Here is a 26,056-nt window from a genome sequence, read left to right on the forward strand (position 1 = left end):
ATATTATTACATTATATTATAATAAATTGTATTCCTATATTATACCTTAGCTTTGTGCTGACTCAGCGTGACGACGATGTCCATGTGTCCCGCCGCAGCAGCGAAGCCCAGCGCAGTCAAACCGTCGTGTGACTGAGCGTTCACCTGGAAATACAACGACAGGAGGACGTTATAACTCGTGTGTGATGGAAAGGATAGAAGAACGTCTGTGGAAAACACATTTTACATTTATTTCATCATTCATTTGAAATGAAGCCTGCGGCGCTTGTTATTCCTAGTTTCTGTTCACCTCTGACTGCTGACAGGAAAAAGGAAAAGAGACGTTAGCCACTGATCAAAAGACTCGTCTGATAAAATCTACACCTGCTTAACTCTACACTGCACATTTGCAACTTTTTCCCCTCACTGTCTCCAACACCCTTTTCCGGCTGGAAGTTAGTGAACAGCAGACTCCCCACACCAGAGTGCATGGAGGGTGATCCACTGCTGCCTCCATCACTAATGAGTTTTCCTGTGACGTTGGTGTTTGAAATCCTTTGTTCAGTTGCACATAAGTGATACGTCTGCTTGAGCTAAAATCTCTTATTTTCTCTGTGGACTTTGGTGTATGAGAGTGAGGGTTACACAAACTTCAGCCTGAAAGTACGGTGGCTGACAAACACACTGCAACGCACAAAACACATGCAGGAGGAGAAACGAGATGCATATTCACAAACGCTGCGGATTCAAAAATGTGTCGACACGCTTCAAACGTTTATATACCTGAGCTCCATGATCGAGCAGCAGAGCCACAGCGTCCCTGTGGCCCAGGTGGGCGTGAACACACAGCAGTGGGGCGTTGTTAAGGACATCGCTATGGTGATCCACATCAGCCCCGCCCATGATCAGCAACCTGCTCACCTGGACAGGAAGAGAGCTGAGTTACAGCACACATGCATAAAGAGCACACATACACATATATACGTGCTGTGTGTGTGTGTGTGCAGCTGTGTGTGTGTGTGCAACTGCGTGTGTGTGCAGCTGTGTGTGTGTGTGTGCTGCTGTGTGTGTGCAGCTGCGTGCAACTGTGTGCGTGTGCAGCTGTGTAGCTGCGTGTGCAGCTGTGTGTGCGGGTGTGCGTGTGCAGCTGTGTGCGTGTGTAGCTGCGTGTGCAGCTGTGTGTCCTGTGTGGCTGCAGCTGTGTAATGTAGCTGCGTGTACAGCTGTGTGCGTGTGCAGCTGCGTGCAGCTGTGTGTGCTGTGTTGTGTGTGCAGTGTGTGTGTGTAGCTGCGTGTGTAGCTGTGTGTGTGTGTGTAGCTGTGTGTGTGTGTGTGCTGTGTGTGTGCAGCTGTGTGTGTGTGCAGCTGTGTGTGTAGCTGCGTGTGCAGCTGTGTGTGTAACTGCGTGTGCAGGTGTATGTGTGTAGCTGCGTGTGCAGGTGTGTGTGTGTGCAGCTGTGTGTGTGTGCAGCTGTGTGTGTGTGCAGCTGTGTGTGTGCAGCTGTGTGTGTAGCTGCATGTGCAGGTGTGTGTGCTGTGTGCAGGTGTGTGTGATGTGTGCTGCGTGTGCAGGTGTGTGTGTGTAGCTGCGTGTGCAGGTGTGTGTGTGTAGCTGCGTGTGCAGGTGTGTGTGTGTAGCTGCGTGTGCAGCTGTGTGTGTGCAGCTGTGTGTGTGTGCAGCCCGTTACCTTGATGTTAGGCGTGTAGAGGTTACGTAGAGATGACAGAGCATGACTCAGGTTCTCTGTGCTGTAGGCCAGCCACAGCCCCTGGAGAACTGAGGAGGAAACCCCAAGCTTCTTACTCAGACCCTGGAGAAACACACATGGATAATATTTACAAGTTACACATGTTTATGAGCTTTAAACTAACAAACTAACCACACCCCGCTTTTCCACATCATGATATACAGCATGTACATTTGTTTTTGTGAGCTAACCTTGTAGATGTGAGCCTTTAAGATGTGATGTCCCAGCTCCAGCGTCTGCTGTCGATTCAACTTCCCTTCCTGTCTGCAGAGCCAGAAGGCCAGGAGAGTGTGACCACTCCTGGGGTCACAGAGGAACCTGTCGTCCTGACCCTCGTCCCTCCAGACGAGCCACTCCCTGAAGGAGGTGTGGTTCAGCATCCAGCTGCCGTCGCTGCGCCGCAGCAGGAAAGACGAGAGCTGCTCCAGTCGCAGCGCAAACTCCTCCCACTGCAGCGCTCCTCCGGTCAGAGCGCCTGCATTCACCGCCTCGAACAGCTGAATCACAACAGGACACTTTAGAGATTCATGATATGTAAAACTAAAGACGTGGCAACAAGGAAGACACAGTTTACTGCTCAAATACAAACAAGGCAATTAACTCGCACAGTCGCACAGTGAATGTTGTTCTGACACACACACACACACACACACACCTGCTGCTCAGTCATTGGGTGCAGTGATGCCACAGTAATGTTGAGCAGTGGTAGAACTCTCTGGAAAGACGACAGGGTGGGAAACCTCATGTTGAGCTGCAGCAGGTAGACCTCTGCCAGACTCACAGGAACCACCTGCACACACACACACACACACACACACACACACACATACACAGAGTTAATGTCTCCACGTTCACTGGAGACGCAACAAAAGACGTTACATTTCATTAACGCCTCGTCCGCTCACTTCCCGTTCTCCTCCTCCTCTCTCGCTCACCTTGAAGCTGGAGCTCTTCAGGACCAGGTATCCTCGCTCTATCAGGTCCAGGGTCAGTTTCAGGTAAAGGTATGAGCCTCTGCTCAGGCTCTTCAGGTGGCCCGTCAATTTGCTGAGTGCCGCGTTGTCCAGGCGACCGTTGCTCAGGGACACGTTGCTCTGGATCTCGCTGCTGCTGTGGATGCGCTGCATCAGGTAGCCCTGAGGACAGAGAGACACATACGTAAAGACAGACAGAGAGACAGACAGACAGACAGACAGACAGAGAGACCGTGTGGAGGTCTGACCTGCAGGTCCTGGTCTATGGCGTTGTTCTCCTCCATCTTGTCAAGAGAGATGCGGTGAAACGGCAGAGAGAGGGTGGTGTCCTGGAGCGGTCAGAGGAACAGGAAGTGTCACTCTTCAAACTGATTTAAAGACACTATATGCAAGCTTTTGCTACACAGCAGGATTAGCAGAACAAGGCTAGTTCTCTTACAGGTTATTTATGCTGAAAGATTATGCAATTATTGTTCAATAATGCCAAAAATACCTCATCTCTAAACTACACTTACATCAACTATATTTTGTTTCTATTTCAATATTTTTCCGGCCTAATCTCTAATCACTAGACACAAATATGTACAAATATGTACAAATATGTAAAAGGCGACTGTAATTATGTTAAACACAAGATTGTTTTACAGTCATAATAGTTAATAATATTTCACTAGAAAAATATGTTGTCAGTTCAGAGGTTGTAAAGTAAGAAATATGTCTGACACATCATGACACTTATCTTTGTGCGTGATTGTGGCTGGAGTTACAAAAGTGTGATGTTTTTCAGTCCCAGTGAAAAACCACAGACTACAGATAATAATCCTTCTCTCCTTCAATGTGTCTTCTTGGAAAGTTCCACATTCGTAAATCATGACTCATTTGCTCCAAGCCAAACAAGCAAGTCATTTTAATTGACTTTAAAATGAGTTTTAATTCCTTAAAATAACATAGAAAAGTACCACAAACCCAAGTGTGCTTACGTAACAGAATATCACCATTCCCTTACATTTGCTCCAAAATATGTGTCAGTTATAATCACAGAAGCAACATCAGTGGGAAACAAGAATTTCCGCTCACATTGTATTAGGACTTTGTTTGATCATTAGTTTTGTACAAGTACCATCTTCACTCATGTGAAACCAACCGTGCACAACACGACAAATCTTTAAATACACCAAGGTCAAATTCAAGCCCTCTTCAAGCATGGTGAACCAAAGTGCTTGAATATTAGAATAAAAGACATACAGTACATACTCAATACTGTGTGTGTGTGTGTGTGTGTGTGTGTGTGTGTGTGTGTGTACCTGCTGACTGGTCCTGACAGTCGTAATGATCTTCAACCAGGAAGGAAATTTCAGGACATTCTTAGTCAGGAAGGAAGTCAGCGTGTCACCATAGTCCGGGCGGTGGAATTCTGCCTCGTTTAGCCCGTCAATCACAATGATAAGCCCCGCCCCTTCCACTTGCAACTTCCTCTCTGGAACGACAACAGCGTGGATGATCACAGATAAAGTCCCGGGCCTTGCTCAGCAGAATAATGTGCACGTACCTCTGTAGAGAGCGTCCAGTGGGTCCAGTATTCCTCTCTGCAGAGCTGAGCTGGGATCCTGGATGCAGGAGCGCAGACTGAGGATGCTCTGTAGCTGCGGAGACTGGTGCAGCAACTCCCGGTAGGCCGGCAACTGAGGGGCGGTGCTCAGCATCGCCGCCATGTTGTGGACGAACTCGGGAACCAGACAAGTGTAACAGTTATCAGCCTGACAGAAATGATACGAGACCACCTGCAGAGACAGACCAGAGGGGGTTTAGAAAATACAGAAAACACTTGAGTTGGTCTGATGCTAAGCTCAGGGCCACGTGGTTAGAAGATGGATGATGGTAGCTCAACTTCTTCTCCTTCTTGGTGGTTAAGGCTAGTTAGCGTCAGCAATGCTGCGTTTCCACTGCCATTGCATTCTACCTTTCATTTACCTGAACCTCTAAATCCCTAAAGCTTGTAAATGAATATATCTTGTTTTTATAATGTGTATGAAAAAGTACAAGTTGGGTTAGTTTATGCATCTTTGTTTTGGTGACATCAGTATGGTAATTATCAAAAAATATAAAAATGTTTCTGTAATTGTAAGTACACTAATATGTATCAGCTATTTAACCAAAATGATATATATATATATATACATACACATATAAGATACCGTTATTATTGTTATGCATGATTTTTCACATTCAACAAAAACACAGTACATTATTATTTCTCAAGTTATTTACAAGTTATTTACTTATTATTGATTAATTAAAGCCCAGTGAGTCGGCTAAAATGTTGGTATAAAAAGGTGAATTTAGTTTTTTATTTGCCAAATAAATAAAATTCAAATGTTTAGTTTTGATTTAGATTCCTAAAATATCTAATATTTCGTTTTTATGTCAGGTGTTGTGATACATTTGCTAAGCACGGTATAGTCACACATCGCCGCTATCCTAGCTTAGCGGTTAGCTTAGCAGCGATGGCTGCTCGCTCAAACACAACAGTGAAAGTGAACGACATAAACCAAGCTACTTTCATTTATTATTACACTCCCACCATCACAGCACCAGCACAAACCATAGCTTGTTGGAAACGCAGCTTTAGCGACACAATACACCGGCGTTTGTTACACACTGTCAAAACTGTTTGTTCCTCACATTCTGTTGATCATCTTGGTTCACTGCCAGGCTAGCTGTTACCCGCTGTTACCCGCTGTTTCCACTCTTTATGCTAAGCTAATCTGACTAAGTGTTTGTACATAACAGACACATATCATTTAAAGCCATAAATCTAAGACGATATCCAACAATGCCAGAGCTGGAAAATGTTGCGCAGCTGTGTTCATATTGTTTACAGATTTGTGTTATTTTGAAACATCGTAAAAAGCTAAATTTACGACAGCACTGAGCTGCCAAGGTGTGGCCTGAGCTCTAACTTCTCTGTTTTCCAGTAACATGTAGTCTAATACGAGGGATCTACCTGTGCTGCAAGCTTCCTCACAGCCTCCTCCTGTCTCCTCTTCATCTCTGGAGTTCCTGGACAGCTTCCTCCTCCTCCTCCTCCTCCTCCTCCTCTTCCCAAGGAGTCGTTGGAAAGAGAAACAGGCGCTACATCTGTTTTGAGGGTGCAAGGAGGAAAAAACAAAACAACAACTCTTAAAATCCATCTTCATTTAAAATGTAAGAGAAGATATGAATCCATAAGCCATTCATCTGCGGTTGCTGTTTGCTGGAGGGTTAGAAGAGATTGTGTACAATGACTCAGCTGTTTCTAACAGAAAGGATAAGGTTGTCTTCATAGCTGGAGGAACTCCCAGGGAGAGCACTGCTGAGTCGTCTCCTGCCAAAAATCTATTACATTCCCTCCATCTGCCAACCGAGTACAGAGAATACAGAACAACATCGAGCAACAAGCGGTAAAAATGGAAGATTGTCCACATCCACCAACCATTCAGCTTACACTTTACATCTTTGTCCACAAAGACAATATTTTATGTAATGAATTTCATAAATGGTATTAAATTAAACGTGGACGAGCACGTGTTTTCTTTCCTGCTTACACTTGGGGGTGCTTTGGCTTCCGTCAGGGCTCGGCCACATTCGCTGTCCATGACAGCTGAGCGCCACCAGGCGGGCGGCGATGGCCGTCTTGCCGAAGCCCATGTTGCCGACGATCACGACGCCGCGACTGGTCGACGGCTCATCGCTGCAGAGGAAGGCGTGCACTTCCTGAAAGAGCCACTCCCTGCCAGTGAACAGCCAATCGGGCGAGAGACTGGGAACCTCAAAGTGGAGCGGCTTCAGGTTGAGAGAGGGAGAGAAGCGAACTGCGGGGGAAAGAGGGAAAAGGCCGAGTATTGTAAAACATTAAAACATACATCTGAGTTTAGCTTGTTTAGTTTAATCAAGTTTGACTTCGATCTAGTTGGACAGATATGGCTCCATGGATACAAGTTGATGCATTTGAAATGCATTCAGGCATCTGGCTACACGGTGACTCAAGAGACGATCAGGACACTGCAGGTTGGAGGTTCTCGGTAATTCAGGAAAACAATTACTCCAAAAATTACTCAGAAAAACCAGAGGTTTCGTTTTTTTTGCAAATAAATGCGATGCACTTTGGTATATTTGTGTCATTTACAGTGTGTGTGTGTGTGTGTGTGTGTGTGTCAACCTCTGTGATCCTGTTGACTACGACTGCCTGAGTTCTGTCTGGGCATTCTGAGGGACGTCCTTGAAGGGACGTGTCTCTGCTGCTCATCCAGATAGGCTAGATCCTCAAGGTGGGCAGAACTAGTGGCTATAGAGACAAAGACAAAAGAAAGACATGTTCATTTTCCATATAACGATGTTTATCATTCAAATGTCCTTATAATGGAACTAATAAAGAACATCTTACTATACTTCCCTAATGTTTCACTTCAATGGTCATTGGTTTCTGTGGCAGTAAAATAACAATTCTTTTTAAAAGCGACAGTATCTTTGAGTTGGAAAAGTGCACGTCATCTAAACTCTACAAGAGTTTTGAACAGACTTCATCACAGTTCTCCTCATCCTCTCATACTTCAGTGCAGCTCAACGTTCTTTCTTGTCTCCTCGGTCTCTTCTGCCTTCTTCCATTGAAAGGTTTCGAATTTTGAGCAAAGTTTCATGAGAAAGTTTAAGACAAAAACAAATTACAACCATTTGGGAAGAAGGGAAATAAACAAATAAATAAATAAATAAATAAATAAATCTGAAAAACAACAGAGCCTTTAAGCCGTGCTGGACGAGCTAGGGCTCTAAAGGTCATGCAGATGTGTGACTGCAAGATCATTTCTGAAGAAAAGAAATCATGATTTCCCGACTTTTCCAGGATATTAGCAGCGGACTTCAGCGTCTGCTTCTAGTGCAGCAGCTAATCCAAGAGCTAACGAAGCAAATAAATGAATGGAATCGTCTCGACTCGGCACTAAACAAGCTGAAAACCTACCGAAAGCATGATCCGGCCAATCCATTTACAAACCTCCATGAACAGAAACATGTCAGCACTGGCTCTGTCTCATATCCTGTGTGTGTGTGTGTGTTTTCAGTGAGACGTCATTTCCTTCCTTTTTCCAAAGTGCTCGTGGTTTTTAGTTTTTAACTGTGAGGCAGAGAGACGGCGAACGGAGGAAGGAGAGGGTGAGATGTGGACATACATATATATATATATATATATATATATATATATATATATATATATATATATAATATGATATATTTCAATTATCAGAGATAAATGAAAGTAATCTGCAATAACTTTGCCGCTTTGGTGGCAGCGGGAACAATCTCTGAAGACAAACACGTAACACACTATCACCATTTGTGGTGTGATTCATACTTTCCATTTTCAATCATAATCTCATTGTGTCTTAACAGATTTCACATTTTCACTTTCATTAAGTGGCCTCATGTTATCCTGAGCTGCAGTGGAGGGAAAATGAATTGCAAAGCCAACAAGACGGAGGCAAGAATGGTTAGAAAATTGCTGGAAATGAAGATGAAATGAAACTTGAGTGTGTAAATACTGTGTGCAAAGTCCTGTGTGAAACCAAGCGTGGAAACATAATTATCATGGAAGACGCCACAGAGGCTTTGTTTGCCGACTGTGAAACTGCGATATCGTTCTTTCCCATCAGGGAAGAGTGTGAGCGAGAGAACTGGAAACACTGGATTGACAGTGTTGGGATTGAAGTTCAAACTGAGCATCAGATGGAGAAGAAAGGCGACTTTGAACGTGTCATGGTTGTTGGTGCAGAACCATCTCTAAGGTTTACAGAGAACGGTCTGAAAAAGAGACAGCGTATCACAGCAGGGTGATGGACTGGAGGTCCTGAGGTCAAGATGGAAGACGCCTACAGAGGAGGTTGAGAATGAAACGCTAAACTAAGACACCGTGGGACTTTAAGATCCAGACGGACAAACTGTCTAGTGGTGGTTGATAAAGAGCAGAAGATAGTGCAGATGAGGCAACAACAGCAACATCAGGAAGAAGAAGTGAAATACCAAGCGTTGAGAGAAGATATGGGGCGCAAAGGACAGTTGCCTTCACTATCTCAGTGCTGATAGAAGCACTAGGGCCTGTAATCCCCAGACTTGGCGAGTGGCTTCAACAGATTCCAGGAACAACATCTGAGATCTCTGTCCAGGAGAGCACAGTCCTGGGAACAGATGTGATACTGTGCAGAACCCTCAGCCACTCGCACACTTAACTCACACAATTCACAGTGTCCAAATAACTTCTGCATGTTTGTGCGAGGAAACCCCGAGAACCCGGAGAACCCGGAGAACCCGGAGAACATGCAAACTCCGCACACGGGACACGGACTAGCGACCTTGTTGCCATGAGGCATATACACATCATCCACTCGATATTTACCAGCTACTGAATTGGGGCGTGGCATGAGGTAGAGCGGTATGGAGTGGGTGGAGCCTGATGAATGTGCAGTGCCAGGGCCTCGGTCTGGGTGGAGTTTGTTGAGGCTGTAAGTGGAGGCGGCCATGTTGTCGTCTGCCCGGTACCGAAAGCCGTCATTAGAGTTTCCCGTTGTCACCATACAGGAGGAGGAGGAGGAGGAGGCCACCACCGGGCGCCCCCCCTGCTGCCAGAGGAGGAGGCTGCTACCATGGTAACTGTCTCTAGGGTATTTGGCGCTGTTTTCCTGCTCTGCTGCCGACTCTGCAGAGTAGCTGGTCAGTGTGGCTGTAGGGTGATAAAAACCGAATATTAACTATCGGCACAGTTGTAGCGCCGTCACTTTCAGAAGACAGTACGCGATCTGACCTATGATGCCGCTGTCTCTGCTTTCCAGTGTTGAGGTGGGGGAGGTGACAGAGGCGTGGTTTGAGGCGTGCCTGTTGTCGCTGCCGCCCTCTCCTCCAGCAGGGGGCGGCAGAGTGGAACAGGGGGAGGTGCTGCTACTGGCCAGACTGGAGGAAGGAGACATCCTCTGTGGGACAGACAACACACAACAGAGCAACCTCACTTTCTCACGTATATGAAATCGAAACACACATGACAGTTAACATACTTTAGAGTTAAAGAAAATGAATGTATTAAGGCATAACCTCCTGTTCTTATATTGTGTTGTTGTCATAGCAGTCATGGCAGTTCAACACACGCGATGCTAGCAGAGCTAGCAAAGCTAGCTGCTATCTGTCCGAACTTTACCAAACACAAAACGCCTGGTTACCCTCTAAAAACATCTCGACCAGAGGAGAAAGACGACGTCTGCAGTGGAGACAGATTAAAGTATAGCAGAGAGGACGTTGACGACAAACACGCCACACATGTTTCTCCCAAAAGCTAAACGGGGAGCTTCAGCCACGTTTAGCTAACACTTTCTCTCTCACAGACTTTGTCGGTGGACATTTAATATGTTTAACTTCATTTTTGCAGTTGTATCCTCTCATTATGTGATAATTCTCCGCTGCTCACCAAATACACCAAAGAGGTTCAACATTTATAAATATTAAAGCAGTTTCTGTTAGCATTATGTCACAAAACAGAAATATTTTTTAATATTATTATTTTCTTGATTGGCAGAAATGATTCATTCGTTCCACAGGAGACAAACCCAGGAAGTGTGACTGTCTTTGAGTCAGTCTTTTCCAACAGTTAGATACAGATAATCAAGGTATTTATTGTAGTAAGTCAACTAATAACAGGGACTTGCACGTACTGTATGTAACAGAATTACAGAAAACACACATCATGTGTTAGGGAGTAGTTCACCTGTCCATCGTCCTGGGCGTGGTAAGGGGAGTCCGGCTCTCTGCTGATAACTTTATCCCCCAGCAGGAAGCCCAACCTGGTCATCAGAGCATCGGCCGCCTCGTCTACTGAGGGGGGAGGTCCTAACTCCTCATCCTCACCTGGAGAAGCAAAGAAAGGTGACAAGAGGTTTGTTACAGTTCTTTTGTTTCTGGCTCCTCCATGGTCACAGATGAGCATCACAGGTCAGGCTTTGCGTCATCAGAAGTTTGACCTTTATTTCATTTCAGACAACTTTTGTGTCCACAGCAGTTTCAGATGATATTATGGAGACTGTTCTGCCAAACTACGTCGATCACCTACACTCTCAGTAGTTGTCATCTGGTCACCATAGCAACCATTCTAACATCCATTAGCTGATGAAAACACATGTATTTCCTTAAAGTGAATAAGATTGCTACAAAAACATTGCTTGTTCATTACTGACACAGAGACACAGAGACACAGAGACATTCTCTTGGTGTGAGCGTGATTGTCCATTTCCTCGTCTGGTGTCTTATCCACATGGAAACACAGCTTTTTCCGTAAACAAGGCATCGTTTCTGGAAATGTCTCTTATGCACACAAAATGACTGCATTACATATGCCAGGCCTGTATGTGGCGCTGTAATGCTGCTACGACAAAAAGTGGAGAGGACATTGAGCATGTGCGGCTATAATCCAATGAGAAGTTGATTTAATGACAAAATATCACTCTAGTTGTGTTTAGAGTTCCAGGAGCCAGTCATCAGGAATGCAAACACTTCACCAACATCTAATCACATCACCTCGTCCACATGGAGGTGCCTGTGCTGTGCTGCACATTTCCAGCTCCTACTCCTCACCACGTTCACACGAGCGTGTTCACTGAGGCTCAGAGAGTCTCAGACGCCAGCGAGGCGACATCATGTCGCACATGCTGCGGTGGGTGGGACCCTGCACGACAGTTTGTGCTTTTTATTGGGCGCTACGTCGGATTATTGCTTCACAGGGTGCACGGACTTTCCTGGAGAGAGATGAAACGGAACAACTGCGACCTTCAGGATGGCTGCTGGTCACATGACCATGGTTCTTAGAGGCAAAAGCAAACACGCCGGCTAACCCTGTTGTGTCAGCGCTGCAAATGAAAGACTCTCCACTAAAGGCTTTCTTTCTTTCTTTCTTTGAGCCACATCAGTTTGTCGCTGATGATTCAAAGCCACACAATATTTACTGTGACCTCAGTCAAATCCACTGTCCTGGTGACCTGGAGCCACTTCCACACACACACACACACACACACACACACACACACACACACACACACACACACAGTCAGAGTGTAAATGTGTCTCCTGTCAGAGAAGACAACAGAAAATGGACGAGATCATTAGAGAACTGAGCGCACACTCACACAAAAGGTATGCACTCCAGACGCTGTGTGTAATGTCATGTCCATATTTATATATTTACTATTACGACCTAAATATGCCAAAAGGAAAAGCACTCACGCACACACACACGCGCACACACACACACACGCACACACAAGAATGTAAGCCACAGCATGAGGGCTCATACTCTGTCTCTTTCTCTGACAGTCTGTAATTACAGCTATAAATTGTGGACTGAATACTAGAGAGGCACTGCAGAGTCAGACTGAAAATAAAACCAAGCAAACACAAAGCAAACTGGAAAAAAGACTGTCCTCTTGTCCACAGCGGGGACACGAGGACAGACTTTCACTCAAATCTGTCTCTGTGAGGACATTTGTGAGGTCTGGTCCAGGACTTTGTGAGAGTGAAGAGTGTTGGGTTAACTGTGATGGTCCAGCATGTATTATGTCTATGAGTGTCCTCACTGAGGATGCTGTTCAGGAACCTGTGTGTGTGTGTGTGTGGTCAGTCAATGACAGGGTGTGTGTGAGTCGTTTTTAGTAGAAGAAAAATAAAATGGAAGGATCAGATAGAGAAAGCAGAGATTTTTTTTCCACTTCTGCTACATTAAACTACTATAACTTCTGTCGTCAGTCCTTCACTCCATCCTCTCATCTTTCTTATTCTCTTTTTCTCTCCCCTGCCCTTGCGTTATTTATTTTAAACTTTTCCTTAATTCTTTTGTTATTTCTGTTTTCCTTCATCTTTCTTTCCTCTCCGTCTTCCCTCCTTCCTTTCTTCCCCTTCACAGGATTTCTTGGCATTGTGCCTTTATTTAATAGTTAACAGTGATGAGGCAAACAGGAAGCATGGGCCTGGAGAGAAGGGGTGTGAAAGCGAAGAGATGAAGCATTTGTGCTTCCTCCTCCAATCCCCTGGTTCTCTCCTCGCCTCCTTTAGTGTTTAAGTCTTCCTCACTGCTGTCCTCCTCCTCCCTCCTGTTATAAACTCACAGAAAGTGTGAGTGTCACGGGCCGGATTTCAACCCACAGCCTCTGCGATATCAAAACGGCACATTAGCATAAGTCGAGTAAGATCATTTAGGTGACAATCCAAGTTTTTCCCTGTGGGTAACCACGCGTTCACTGACAGTGAGACGGCTGCTTCACAGCACAATCAGCACATAATAGTCTCCGCTAGACCTGGTCCAAGATAGACAGATACTTGATTCATCTCGCAGAGAGATCCACATCCACGTGAATATCACGTCCGAGTTTGCTTTCACGCTTTTGCACTTAAGTGAAACGAACCGGACCTTTTGAATAACGTATTCCCCTCCTCGCCTGAGGTGGCGCTGCGTGAAGAACGACCGAAGGAGAAGACGAGACAACGATGAACAAGAAAACTGGCTCGTCTGTTGTTTTTAATGCAGTGTTGGACCTGCATCAAATCCACAGCTACAACAACAGGCTCAGACATTTGTTTCGGCGTGTATGTTTTGGTTGTGTTTACCCACAATGCCCTGCGTTACAGTCCGTTCACACACCAGAGTTCGGTTGTGCGTTTAGACGGAGCTGCTGTGAACGCACCCTGAGACACATGAACTGCCCCTTTAAAGCACCAGTGAGTAGAAATGATATTAGATATATAATTAATATAACTAATTATATCTCCTTAATTAGTTATATCTAACTTTTATGGACTGTAGAGTCTTCAGCACCTATGACAGGACAATATGATATTGTGTGCTTCCAGAACACTGCTGCACAACTTCTGACTGGAACACAAAAGCCAGAGCATTTCACTGCGGTGTCGGCATCTCTGCACCGGCTCCCAATCTATTTAAGGAATTCATTTTAAAATTCTGCTTTTTTTAGCCTTAAATGGTCTTGGTCCATCTTACCTCAGTCATCTTTTACATAGTTCCACAATCACTGAGCTGTGCACAGAGATCTCTTCTTGTGTTACCTATAGAGACAGAGTGTTTGCTGTGGTCCACCTCCCCACAGTATTTCCTTTATTTAACCAGGTAAAACCTTTAAAAAGTAAAATACGATCACACACTGCAGGAAAACAAGAGTGGGATTTTCTTCTCCTTGGCGTTCCCTGACCATTTATAAGAGCTGGCACTTTTACTGTTTTTACATATATATATTTAATTTTATTGACCTTGTTTCTGTGTTTTATATTCCGTCTTTTTTTTTATATTGCTTTGAGTTTACGTTGTTTCATATCCTGTGTGTTTTATGTATTTTATGTCATTTGGATTGGAACGTTCAGTTTCCTCGAGTTAACGCGTTGAGACTTTAACAAACTAAAAACTGCATCAAACTGTTGCGTTATTGTTGCATTATGGGAAACATAGAATCCATAATAGTACATTTTGAGCTTGGCCCAAACCAAAGACAAAATGTCAATGTATGAGTTAGTTAATTCCTCCATCTAAATTAAAACTTCAGTGCAGGATTTTTGAAAGCTGTGTCTTTCATCTGAAAACAGGCTCCGTCAGGCAAAACTATCAGACCTGACTGAGGGTCGTGTGCAGCTGATATGCTTGAATGTCCATTATACAGTCGCAGCTCTACTCAGTTTGGTGTCAGGCACGTGGTTTTCCAGTACTCTATGACCTCCTCGTCCTAGCACGACTGCAGGAAACTGCAGTGACGTCGTTTTAAAAGCGACACAAACACACACGGTGTACTGAATCATTAGTAACTGAAGTGAACGGAAATACAGCTGAACGGGTTGTGATTGGGCTCACGATCGCCGGCTTTCAGCAGTGCTGTCACTGAATACACCAGACTCCTCTGGTAAATATTCAGATTTCCTGTCTAAATGTAGGAGATTAACACACGTCTACGGGATCTTTGAAGTCTTTTTAACTGATCTACAGTTCGGCATTGTTCGATTGTCGCACTCACGACTCTTCCAGTCATGACGCTCTCTGAAGCACTCTGAAACAAACTGGTTATCCCTAAAGGAAAAGCAAAAAGGACGAGTCGAGTCGAGCCGAGTTGTGCCAGAAGTGTACAATGTGGTTTACAGCATGAAAATGTCCAAAAAACAGGGGACACACAGACAGGTAAATGAAACCTGTCTGTCCTCGTTTACTCTCACCTTCCTCCTCTCCTCTTCCTCTCCTCTGCGCTCCACTGACGGGAGGCGCCACCCAGTGCCGACGCAGCTCGGGGCTGTCCTCGTGGGACACGCAACAGCAGACATAAAACAGCAAGCGCTGCAGGAGGGAGGAGGTGTGGCCAACCACATCTGCGTCCATGACATCTCTGCCACAGCTGCAGCCGTGCAGCAGCCTCCATGGCCGGCGGCCGGACGAGCGCTCGTGCCGACACCACTTGGTCGCCGAGCAGGCGCACGGTTTAAAAACTACAGCCGTGCAGTCCATAGCTCGCTGATCTCTGAGTCAGTCGAGTGGCGTCGCGGTACTCGTCCACTGAAACATCACTCCACGCGTCTCTTCTCTCTGGGCCCGAGCTCCTCCTTCTCCACAGAACACAAAAGACAGAGATGAGGGAGGTAGGAGTGAGGAGATAAGAGGAGGGAGAAAAGAAAACACCTCTCCAACTGCAACTTCTGAAGCAGATCGACCGCAGCACAGTAAAACAAATGAATAGTGGTAAAGAAAGTCTTCATAGGTTCACTAAAGGTTCTTGTTACTTCAAGTAAAAGTGGAAAGTGCACTCTCTTAAACTCTTAGACTCCCACAGCAGACCTGGACAGTGTTTCACCGGTTACTGTCCTGCTTTTTTTTTGCCAAAAAACAAACTCCTTTTCATTCACAGGTAGAATCTCCTCACAACTAAAGCAAAGAAACGAGAACAGCAGCTGAAAAGTGAAGTGTAGCGAGTAAATCTTCCCTCAGATCAAAGCAACAAGTCAGGGTTCCGATGTTAGAGGAGTTTTTCTTTCAACTGCAGAGCCTCCATATCTGCTCGGAAAGGCGACCTCCCTCGTCTGACTCCACTGCAAATCAGAACCTCCTCCTCCTCCTCCAACACACACTAACCCCCACACACACATGAGTGAACGAGGGGGACTGCAGGAGGAGCCGAGTGCAGAGAGAGTACATGTCCAGAAATGTGGGCTAAGTTAAAAAACACAGCTCCGTCTTCTGTCTTGTAACAAAGCACAAGCAGAAAGAAAAGGGTGAGCGAAGACTCAGTGGACGCTTGGCAGGAGGAGAGAGAGAAGCTGCAATTAAAGTGAAACTCCTTTTCCAAGAACAAAAGAGTGTGGACACAGAGACCAAGCACTGTAATCCACTTCAGTCCCAAAAATGTGAAAAATGTACACGGCACTAGATAAAGTGGGTGAATCACAATGTTTCGATGTTTATCTTCTTTGAATGAGAAGATCAAATGTCCTTAAATCATACCTCCAACATTCCTTTCCAAAACCTGAGGAATTAAATATGCCTGTGTTTTCACAGAGACATAGAAGCCTCTGTGTGTGTGTGTGTGGGGCTCCCTGGTTTGTTGGAACACTATTAAATACATCCAAAAATAACTCCACGGACAATTTACAACACATTTACATCGGTGACATAAACAACTGCTGCTCAATCCTCCACCATGTAACTTTGAATTATAAACACAGTCAATCGTGTCCTCTGTGTTTCTGTGCTCGCTCACACTCATGCACATATGTAAACATATCCGGATTGAGTTGTTTGGATCGGATTTTTTCCAAATCTGATTCAAACCACAGGTGATTTTCAATGTGATTCTGAGCCGATGTCTCTGTTGTGTCTCTGTTGTCTCTGTTGTGTCTCTGGTGCACGTCCACTTTATTCACGGCGTCCGCTTCTACGGACTCACATACCGACTTTGTTGTCAGTCTGTCGCTCACGCAGAAAATACGTGAGCGTTCTATCAAGCGTCCCGTTTTTTTTCCAGAATAAAAGCCTCCATGTTGACGCCACATCACATTTACACTCATGCAGTGGAATCCCGGGGTTCTGCGTCACAACGGCGACGACGCAGATCCAGAGAGACGGAAGTTAATCGAGACGATAATTAAAACAATCCAGGCGAAAGTTACTATTTGTGACAGAAAGAGACAGATTCCTGTCGTCCATTTTCTTTATTTTGTTTACTACTATACTACTATAGAAATCCATGTGGGAGACTCGACACATGCAGATCAGAGCTGATCATTTGAACAGTTATTCAGGATATGCTCACAAATCCGTTGTGTCACCTGGCGACAGACGCAGGCAACAGCATTGCGCTACTAAAGCGAGACGTGTGACAGAAAACACAAAGAAGAGCCGACGGAAACGTTTCAGAAGAAAATCCTGCAGCTCAAAACGCCCGCCCAACTCCGCTCTGCCGGTGTATACACACCAATGCTCCCTCAGTCAGGTCTGATAGTATTGCCTGACAGAGCATACAAATAATGTTACATCATAACAAGAAAACACCAACGTTTACACAGTGTAGCTTTAAGTGTTCCTACAACAACCATCTGATTGTAATCATTGTCTTTAGCACTTTTATTTTTCCACCATGAACTCACGTTACTCTCTGATAACATCCTGGGTGGAGGTCATTACAGGCACCATTAGTGTTTACGGCAGGAAGTTGATTTCCTGGTTGTCCACGGCCACACAGCGCTGGATAATCAGCCTCATATTTCTCTCAGGGCTGGTGGAGACCAAAACCAAGCTCAAACAGGAGTGAGACGAAAGTGATTTTAAGCGACAGCCACTTTCAGTGAGCACGTAAATACGTCACATTCACTGAGGCTCAGTGGTAGAGCGAGTCGTCGCTCAGCTGGAAGGTTGAGGGCTTGATTCCCAGCTCCGCTACAAGCAGCTTTGAGTGGTCATCAGGAGTAGGAAAGCTCGTACCATACCGTAACGAGGTCATTTACAAAATGAATGAACGAGATACTTCAAAACAAGACGCTTTCATTCGTGTCTCACACAAAGAAATCCGCATATTCAACGTCATTCACAAGCGAAAAGAACGTAGTCACAACACAAACAACGCACACAAAGTGAGTGACAGTAAACAAGCAGGACGTGTTTGCTCCAAATACATAAAGCTTCCTAAAAGGGAACGAGGCTCCTCATATTCTTAAACATCCATTCATCTAAAAAAAGAAAAAGCAGAAATAATTACTTTTTCAAGATAGAAGATAGAACATTTGAACGCAGCGTATTTACACGTGGGACGTAGCATTTCCTGTGGTACTCGAATGCAACGACGGACGTTTCATTTGCATCTTTTCTTTTATTTCAAAGTTAAAACTTTTTTTTTTTCACTTTTTGACTTAAGACTTTTCTTCTTCATTCACCCTGTGTTGTGTTTTGTTGTTGTATTTATTTTTAAATGTTATTTTCCTTTTATTCTGAAGCACTTTGAGCTGCAATACTTGTATGAAAGGTGCTATACAAACAAAGCTTTTATTATATTATTATTAATATTATTATTAATAATAATAATAATAATAATAATAATGATAATAATAATGGAGTACTTGAAATGTCAGAAAAAGCTGAGCGGCGTTTCCCAAACCTCAGAACGATGATGTTCTCAAATGTCTACCAAAGAATTCATTCAGTAATCGATTAATAATCAATGAATGAATCTGTTTTATGCTTGTATGTTTGCTTTTCTTCTGACTGTAAATGATCAAAGCTGTTTACACAGATTTATTGTCAGGTGACAAACATACATTATTATTATTATTATTTCTGCTGGTTTTGTTGTTCGTGAAGCTCGTCTGCTACAGTAAAGCTCGCGTTTACACCGCGCTCAGTCGCTTTCGCCTCGGACAGTTTTTCCTGTTTGTTTTGACAGAAAGCAGCGAGCAACACAGGGAAGGAAAAAAGACAGAGAGAGAGAGAGAGAGACTCCACATGGTAATGTTTAGACAAAGTGTGTCAAATCAACCCCGAGGAGCAAGAGAGAGAGAGAGAGAGAGAGGGAGAGGGAGGGAGGGAGGGAGAGAGAGAGAGCAGGAGAGGCTGGGTTTCATTTCTGCATTCTCTCTCTCACTGTGGCACCCAGGGATGATCAAATGTAGGGTCAAAGGTCAACCCCCTTGTTGCTGCCAGACACAGTGTAACAGGTCACAGCTGTGTGTGTGTGTGTGTGTGTGTGTGAGTTAGAAAGAGACAGAGACACACACACACACACACACACACACAGAGAGGGAAACTATTTTAAATGCTGGTTATGGTTTCTTTTTTGGTTTTCTCCTCCCTTTCAACCAGATCCTCGTCTCCATGTGTCAGGGGTGGAGGGTGGATGATGGTGGGGGTGGTGGGGTGGTGGGGGTATATTCCTGTGTGGCTTCTGGCGCGACTGAACCATAAAAGCGCTGCAGTGGAGACTCTGGAGGCTGTGTCTCTGAAACTGTTCCTGTTGTGACCTCTATATCAAAATCAAATGAATTCACTCTTGCACATATTTAAAGTGTGTTGTATTAGTGATCAAAAATCGAGCATTAAACAATTCAGTCTTCATCGACTGACTGGTGTCCGTGGTCTTTTCCTTCCATGTGATAATGTCGTGGTTTCTTCGCTGTGACAATAAACAGAATATCTTTGGTCCGTGAACGACACGAGACGTTTGAGGACGTGGTCGCGCTGAGGTTTGGGGAAACGCAGATTTCCTGACATTCTGTGGACGGATAATCATCAGCTGCGGCAAGACTTCACTCTCTCCTCAGGATTCTACGTCATTGTATTGTTCGCGTGTGAATTGATAAAATGTTATTTTGCGGCGGAGAAGAACGCTTCGTTGAGAGATGCTCCGCCTACGTGCAACACAGAGACTTTATGCACTTTGTTCCTTTGAATCCTGCACTTTAACTTTTCACGGACGACGTATCGCACAACGAAGTATCGCACAACGAAGAATCGTACAACGAAGAATCGTACAATGAAGTATCGCACAACGACATATCGCACAACGACGTATCGCACAACAACGTATCGTACAACAACGTATCGTACAACAAAGTATCGTACAACAACACAATGAAGTATGCATGTATCGCACAACAAAGTATTGCACAACAACGTATCGCACGACGCGCTATTCGTAACGTAATCGCATCGTATCGAACAACAAGCGCATCGCATAACACAACAAACAATTGTTATATATTATCGCAACGCGCAAAGTATCGCACAACAACGTATCATGCACAACAAAGTATTGCGTACGTATCGCACTCGCACAACAACGTATCGTACAACGACGTATCGAACAACAACGTAGCGTACAACAAAGTATTGCACAACGACGTATCGTACAACGACGTATCGAACAACAACGTAGCGTACAACAAAGTATTGCACAACGACGTATCGTACAAAGACGTATCGTACAAAGACGTATCGTCAGGTCCTCTGTGAGGTCATAGAGACAGACGGTACTTACCACTTCTTTTAGCCAGCCGAAGGTTGAGAAGAGGAGAGGAGGGAAGCGACTGTGTGAACCCCTCCATCATCCTGACCTCTGACCCTTCAGACTCAACGCCACGGCCACCTGGTGTAAAAGAGACAGGAAACGTGGGAGATGATGTAAAATCCACCACGATATCAAAACAGGGAAAAAAACCCAGAAGCTACTGTGGATCACTGACCACTGTTGTTGTTCCTGCGGGTTTTTCCTCCCAGCAGCATCTTCAGACTGTTCCGGAACATGGCTGCTCACACGGAGACGTGCTGAGAAACAACACACACACACACACACACACACACACACACACACACACACACACACATTTATAATGGGCGTCATTCTCTGGTTATATTAGAGCTGCAGCGACACATAATCATCAACTGAAGCTTCCACTACAGGAATGTATGACAAGAAAATCACATATTTAATTATCTATTAAAAAACTTAACTAATTAATTAATTACAATTTTCTGTCATTAATCTGAAGTTTATAACAGATATTTATTTATATAAAATCATGGAATGAATGTAGAATCAACACATAAAGTATATTTAAATTCATATCTTGATGTTTTAACATGTTAGTAAGTCTTTACACAGAGAAATACAACACACACACACACACACAACCACAAAACACCAACTCAATTTGCACCGTTCTTATATTAATATTATTATCTAGTAATTGTTTGCTGTTTAGTATCTTTTACTGTCCACAATATTCATGTGGATTTGTTTTTTGTTTTTTTTAATCATACTGTTTATGTTGTGTGTGATGATTTAAGCTACTGGACCTTGAATTTCCCCTTGGGAATCAATAAAGTTTTTTAAATTGAAATGAAGTCAGGGCGGGCATAGCTTGAATGAACTGATTCTAATGATTCAGTTACACAACTGAAAACAACTGCTTTACAAGTCACCAATCACTCGTGTGTGTGTGTGTAAAACAAAGTCACAGCAGTGACACAGCAGCCATGAAGCCTATTTTTGTAATGGAACATCAACCTAAACCGTGCCGGGCCGTGCCGGGCCGTAAAAGAGCCATTAGAGCAATCACCTCTGATGCAGACTGACCGTTCACACCTGGGATTCATCTCCTCTGACCACTTATGACCGATCATCGTGTGTGTGTGTGTGTGGAGAGCAGATGTCTCCTCAGAGGTCAGAGGTTAGTGTGAGTGACAGAGGATCAAAGCTCCTCTCACATCCCCAGGAATGAAAAAAACATTTAACAAATAGAAAAAAAAGTAATCACGTGATGATTCGTGTTATCATTGTGTTGGTGACTGCAAATATACAGTAAGTGCTAATTAGTGTGAAATAGTGGGAAACTGGTGTGGTGATCAGGTGATGTCAGCTGAGGCGGCGGTGTCTCTAACACAAGCACTTTTAATTAATTAAGTACTGAGTTAATTAACAAGTCGTTACACATTTAAACTTTATCTATTTTCATCCCAACGGTCATTTAACAATGACCTTGTATTTATTAAATAGCAGAGCAGACATACAATGCAGACTGTACAGAGAAAGTTTCATAAATGTTGATTTAACTTATTATTTTAAATCTAATACAACAATTTGTCAGTGTAGTCATTTGGTGATAATAAGATCACAGTATCCATTAAATATAATATAATATATATTGTGTGAATTATGGGCTTCATCATCCTGTCACTGCAGCAGAACTGGACACTGATCACAGAGAGGGATGATTGACAGTTCACTGTCTTTGTTTCCACAGTCAATTCTGCAGTTCAAGTAACACGACACCAGCACAAGGCACACATCTGGATTCAGTGTTAAATTTAACTTCTTCAGTGTTGACACTAACAGTATGTACATATATATATATATGTATATATATATATATATATATATATAGTGACGTTGACGGTGTTATTTTAACACCGCTAGATGACTTTACTGCGTATAATCATCACATTAGAACCATGTGATGCAGCAGCGTCTGTATTCATCAAGAAATAATAAATGTGAAGAAATAAATTAACTCTGTCAATCAGTATTTACACAGCAATAAGATCAGTAACACTTTGTGAAAAATCTTATATATATATAATATATAATAATAAAAAATTATAATAAATATAACATATATATAATATATATTATATATATATATATACATATATATATACATATATATATATATATATACACACATGTACCTGAGCTGATATTAAAATGTGACGTCGACAGACTTGCCGGCCACTGATGGGTCGGAGAGCGTCAGTGATTCTAATGATTCAGTTATTTGTTAGTTTGTGCGTTTGTGTTGCGTATAAAATGTCGCGGCAGTTTCGCGCAGCCGCGCTACGACGACCCCTTCCACGTTGAGGAGGAAGTGCAGTAGAAGTGATGGAACAGGACGTGACCGACGCCAAACCCAGTGGAATTGAGTGGAGTCGAGCCGCGTGTTGCTAGAACTGTACGACGGAAAAGTGGCGTTAGTTTCATCTGCAGGATAATCTGCAGGATAATCTGCAGGATAATCAGGTGAGAATGACGGGAGAGAGAAGCACGACACATGCTGTGCTGCTGTGTCAAGGATGTCCTGTTACCAGTGTCAATAAAAGCTGGAGTTTAACATGACAGCCATTCACTGTGCAAACGGAGTAGTGAGCGGGAGAAGAGGGTGAAGTGTTGGCAGATGCTAAATAAACATTCTCACCGTAATTATATAGATCCTAAAAGTAAACCAACTGACACTAGCCATTGTGTCGTTGCTGCTTTTCTCATAATTGTTGCTCTATTTCAGCCTCATTATGGTTTTTTTTAATGGAGAGGTTTTACAGCATGAACATGATGAATGTTGTCTCTTACTTGTATATTTCTATTTTGATCACATTGTTGGCTCAGAAACTAAGGTGTGCTCTGTTCGTGGTGGAGCAGAGGGCCGGGCTGTGGAGGGGAAGATCAAGTCTTCCCTCATTCTGTACAACTCTAACAACAGTGAAGCAGGACTGGTGAACAGCCCAGTACAAAGAAACACGACAACAAGTTCAGGGAACCAGAACACTGTTTGTTGTTCTGTTGTTTTGCTGTGCACTCAAGTCACTTTGTTTGTGTGAGGTGAGAAAGTAAACAGATGGCAGAGTATAATAGTACAGAGAGGGAGATGTCAACACACACACTATGCACATTTCACGACTTGTATCTATTAGACCGTAGAACACTACAGAACACAGCACACGGTCCCTGAAGCTGCACCAGCTGAGCCACAATAAGCACTGACCTCTGCCGCCCTCTGTTGTCCACTGCTGAGTACAGCAGTATTTAGTTCTTTTCTTCTGTCCCTGCAGAGCAGCTTGTAGTAAACACCCAAAGAGGGGTTTCAAACCAAAGGTTGCAAGAATGGAGACGAGATAATGTACATATGAATGACCTTCAGGTTAACCACCATGACAAATACAGACCCAGGGATACTTCAGCACAGGGAGTGAAGGAGCCAGAGATTGAACCACAAGCCTTCTGGTTCGAGTACGACCTGCGACCCCTGAGGTCAGGGCCAGGTATTGCCTTCAACATCATACTACATTTATCAGGACACAGAGACCATGATGTGATACATATTTGCACTCATTTCAATACAGAATGTATTATTCATTTTCATTATTATTGTGATTAACAGCAAACACCTCAGATCTCAGAAGCTGCACTTGAAGGTTCAGTTTGAGTCAAGATTTATACTAGGACTGAACTATTATACTAGGACTGAACTATTATACTAGGACTGAACTATTATGGGTGAAATATGTAATTACATTTTTCTCAGACTATACCTCTACCTACTTACTGACCTACCTCTACCACTACCTACTTACCGACCTACCTCTACTACCTACCCTACCTACCTGACCTACCTACCAACTTACACCTGCCTCCTACCTACCTCTACCACCTTTGCTACCTACTACCTCTACCTGACTGACCTACACTGACCTACCTCTACCTACCTACCTACCTCTACCACCTACCTACCTTACCTACTTACTACTCTACCTCTACCCTACTTACCCTACACCTCCACCTACCTCTACCTGCCCTACTACCTCTACCTACCTCTACCTACTTACCCTGCCTCACCTACTTACCCACCACCACCTACTTACCTACCTACCTCTACCTACCTACCTACCTACTGACCCTACCTACCTACCTACCTGACCTGCCTACCTACCACCTACCTCTACCTCTACTGACCTACCCCTACCTACCTCTACCTACCTACTACCTACCACCACCTCCTCTACCTACCTACCACCTAAACACCTCTACCTACACCTACACCTACGGAGTAGAACACTGTGGACCTACCTCCACCATCAGTTGCACTACCTCTACCTACTTACCTACTTACCGACCTACCTCTACCTCTACCTACTTACTGACCTACCTCTACCTCTACCTACTTACCTACCCATCAGTCCATAAACCACTGGGAGTAGAACAGTGTTAGTTATCCTCCTCTCATGCACACATGCACTTCCAGGACTAAATCTGAGTCTTCATCACAACCAAAACCTACAAAAGCTTGTAAGACATTTGTAAAACTGGCAGATCATCATGGTTTGCCCTCATTATCATCATCATCATCATCGTCAGCCTATGACTGGACACAGTCTTACAGCCGGACCACAGGCGGTGAGGCTGAGTAACAGGACGTCAGATAAAGTCATGATAATCACAGGTTTGTGTGTGTGAGAACACAACACAACATCTACGCCTGCACCACAATCTCACCTTTAAGTCCATGAACGACACAACCACACAACTGAGAATGAATGAGGACACATGGGAACAACAGGGTCATTATCGTAGAGAGACAGTGACACAATAATCTGCACCTAAGATTTCAGATCTCTTACGTTTGGGAATGACTGCTTTATGTTATATCACACATCAACCACAAACCTCAAGGATCTTAAAACTGGTCTGATCTAATGTCCCAACCTTCATTTCATGTGTGAAAGGTGGGCTTTGGTCACACAGAGGATCCACAGAGAAGCTCTCGACCAGTGGGATGACTTTTCTTTCCAGCGGTGTTCGTCTCACACGGTGGAAAATCAGCTCTCATCGTTCCTCCACAGAGAGTTGAACAAAGCTCAGCTTCTCTCAGAGACCACAAACACACACAGAACACAAACATCACGCTGTCTGTTTGGACAGTGAAGTACAGGAAAGGCCGGCGTCAGCTCCTGTTCCTGTGGAGGCGGGAACTACTGTGTTTGTGACTACAGCGATGTTGTGTGCAGCTCAGTCTGCCGGGACAGAAGCCGCACGGTGGCCAACACCAACAGACTGAGCGCAGCTGAGAGACAGTGATGTTGTTTGAGATAAACAGAGAAAGCACTTTTTTAATCCACACACTGCAACACCTGTCAAAGCAGTATCAATGCCAAGATTATGTCAAGATTATGTTTAATCTGGACACATTTGTGTTGAATTCTGTGTTTTTCTTTCTTGAAGAAATAATAAAATATTGTTATTCAGCATCATCACATCTCAGCATGAAGAGGATCAGATGAATCCATATGTTTTGCCACACCTCTAATATTAGTCTTTGCACCTTTGGCCACATTAGTCTTGATTTTTTACACATTTTATTCCTATTTTTTCAAAGCATATTGAGTGAATTGAGCCTTTTTTTCCTCAACTTTTCTCAAATTAAACCTGATCAACTGCACAAGAATGTGTGTGTGTGTGTGTGTGTGTGTGTGTGTGTGTCGGCCGACAGCTTTTTTAT

General features: G+C 44.0%; 1 protein-coding gene across 6 annotated transcripts in view; it reads right to left on the reverse strand.

Annotated features, from left to right (window-relative positions):
- The window catches only part of tanc2a (tetratricopeptide repeat, ankyrin repeat and coiled-coil containing 2a), a 48,976-nt gene that overhangs the window by 8,589 nt on the left and 14,331 nt on the right, over positions 1–26,056 (reverse strand). Inside the window, exons 1-19 of one of the 6 annotated variants that reach the window (XM_044050422.1) lie at positions 23,727–24,103; positions 23,546–23,617; positions 20,474–20,555; positions 20,269–20,376; positions 10,458–10,621; positions 9,531–9,696; positions 9,126–9,449; positions 6,900–7,025; positions 6,286–6,552; positions 5,706–5,839; positions 4,251–4,482; positions 4,006–4,178; positions 2,950–3,030; positions 2,663–2,863; positions 2,383–2,517; positions 1,919–2,224; positions 1,668–1,790; positions 763–900; positions 46–144 (exon numbers count right to left, since the gene is read on the reverse strand). In XM_044050422.1, coding sequence (XP_043906357.1) covers positions 46–144; positions 763–900; positions 1,668–1,790; positions 1,919–2,224; positions 2,383–2,517; positions 2,663–2,863; positions 2,950–3,030; positions 4,006–4,178; positions 4,251–4,482; positions 5,706–5,839; positions 6,286–6,552; positions 6,900–7,025; positions 9,126–9,449; positions 9,531–9,696; positions 10,458–10,621; positions 20,269–20,376; positions 20,474–20,534 — 2,838 coding nt within the window. In that variant the 5' untranslated portion in view covers positions 20,535–20,555; positions 23,546–23,617; positions 23,727–24,103. Of the gene's footprint in view, positions 1–45; positions 145–762; positions 901–1,667; positions 1,791–1,918; positions 2,225–2,382; positions 2,518–2,662; positions 2,864–2,949; positions 3,031–4,005; positions 4,179–4,250; positions 4,483–5,705; positions 5,840–6,285; positions 6,553–6,899; positions 7,026–7,697; positions 7,779–9,125; positions 9,450–9,530; positions 9,697–10,457; positions 10,622–14,971; positions 15,841–20,268; positions 20,377–20,473; positions 20,556–23,545; positions 23,618–23,726; positions 24,104–26,056 lie in introns of those variants that run through there. The other 5 variants (XM_044050423.1, XM_044050421.1, XM_044050420.1 and 2 more) reach the window with 5 other exon arrangements.

This window comes from Solea senegalensis, linkage group LG19 (genome assembly GCF_019176455.1).
Source record: "Solea senegalensis isolate Sse05_10M linkage group LG19, IFAPA_SoseM_1, whole genome shotgun sequence".
Lineage (NCBI taxonomy): Eukaryota > Metazoa > Chordata > Actinopteri > Pleuronectiformes > Soleidae > Solea > Solea senegalensis.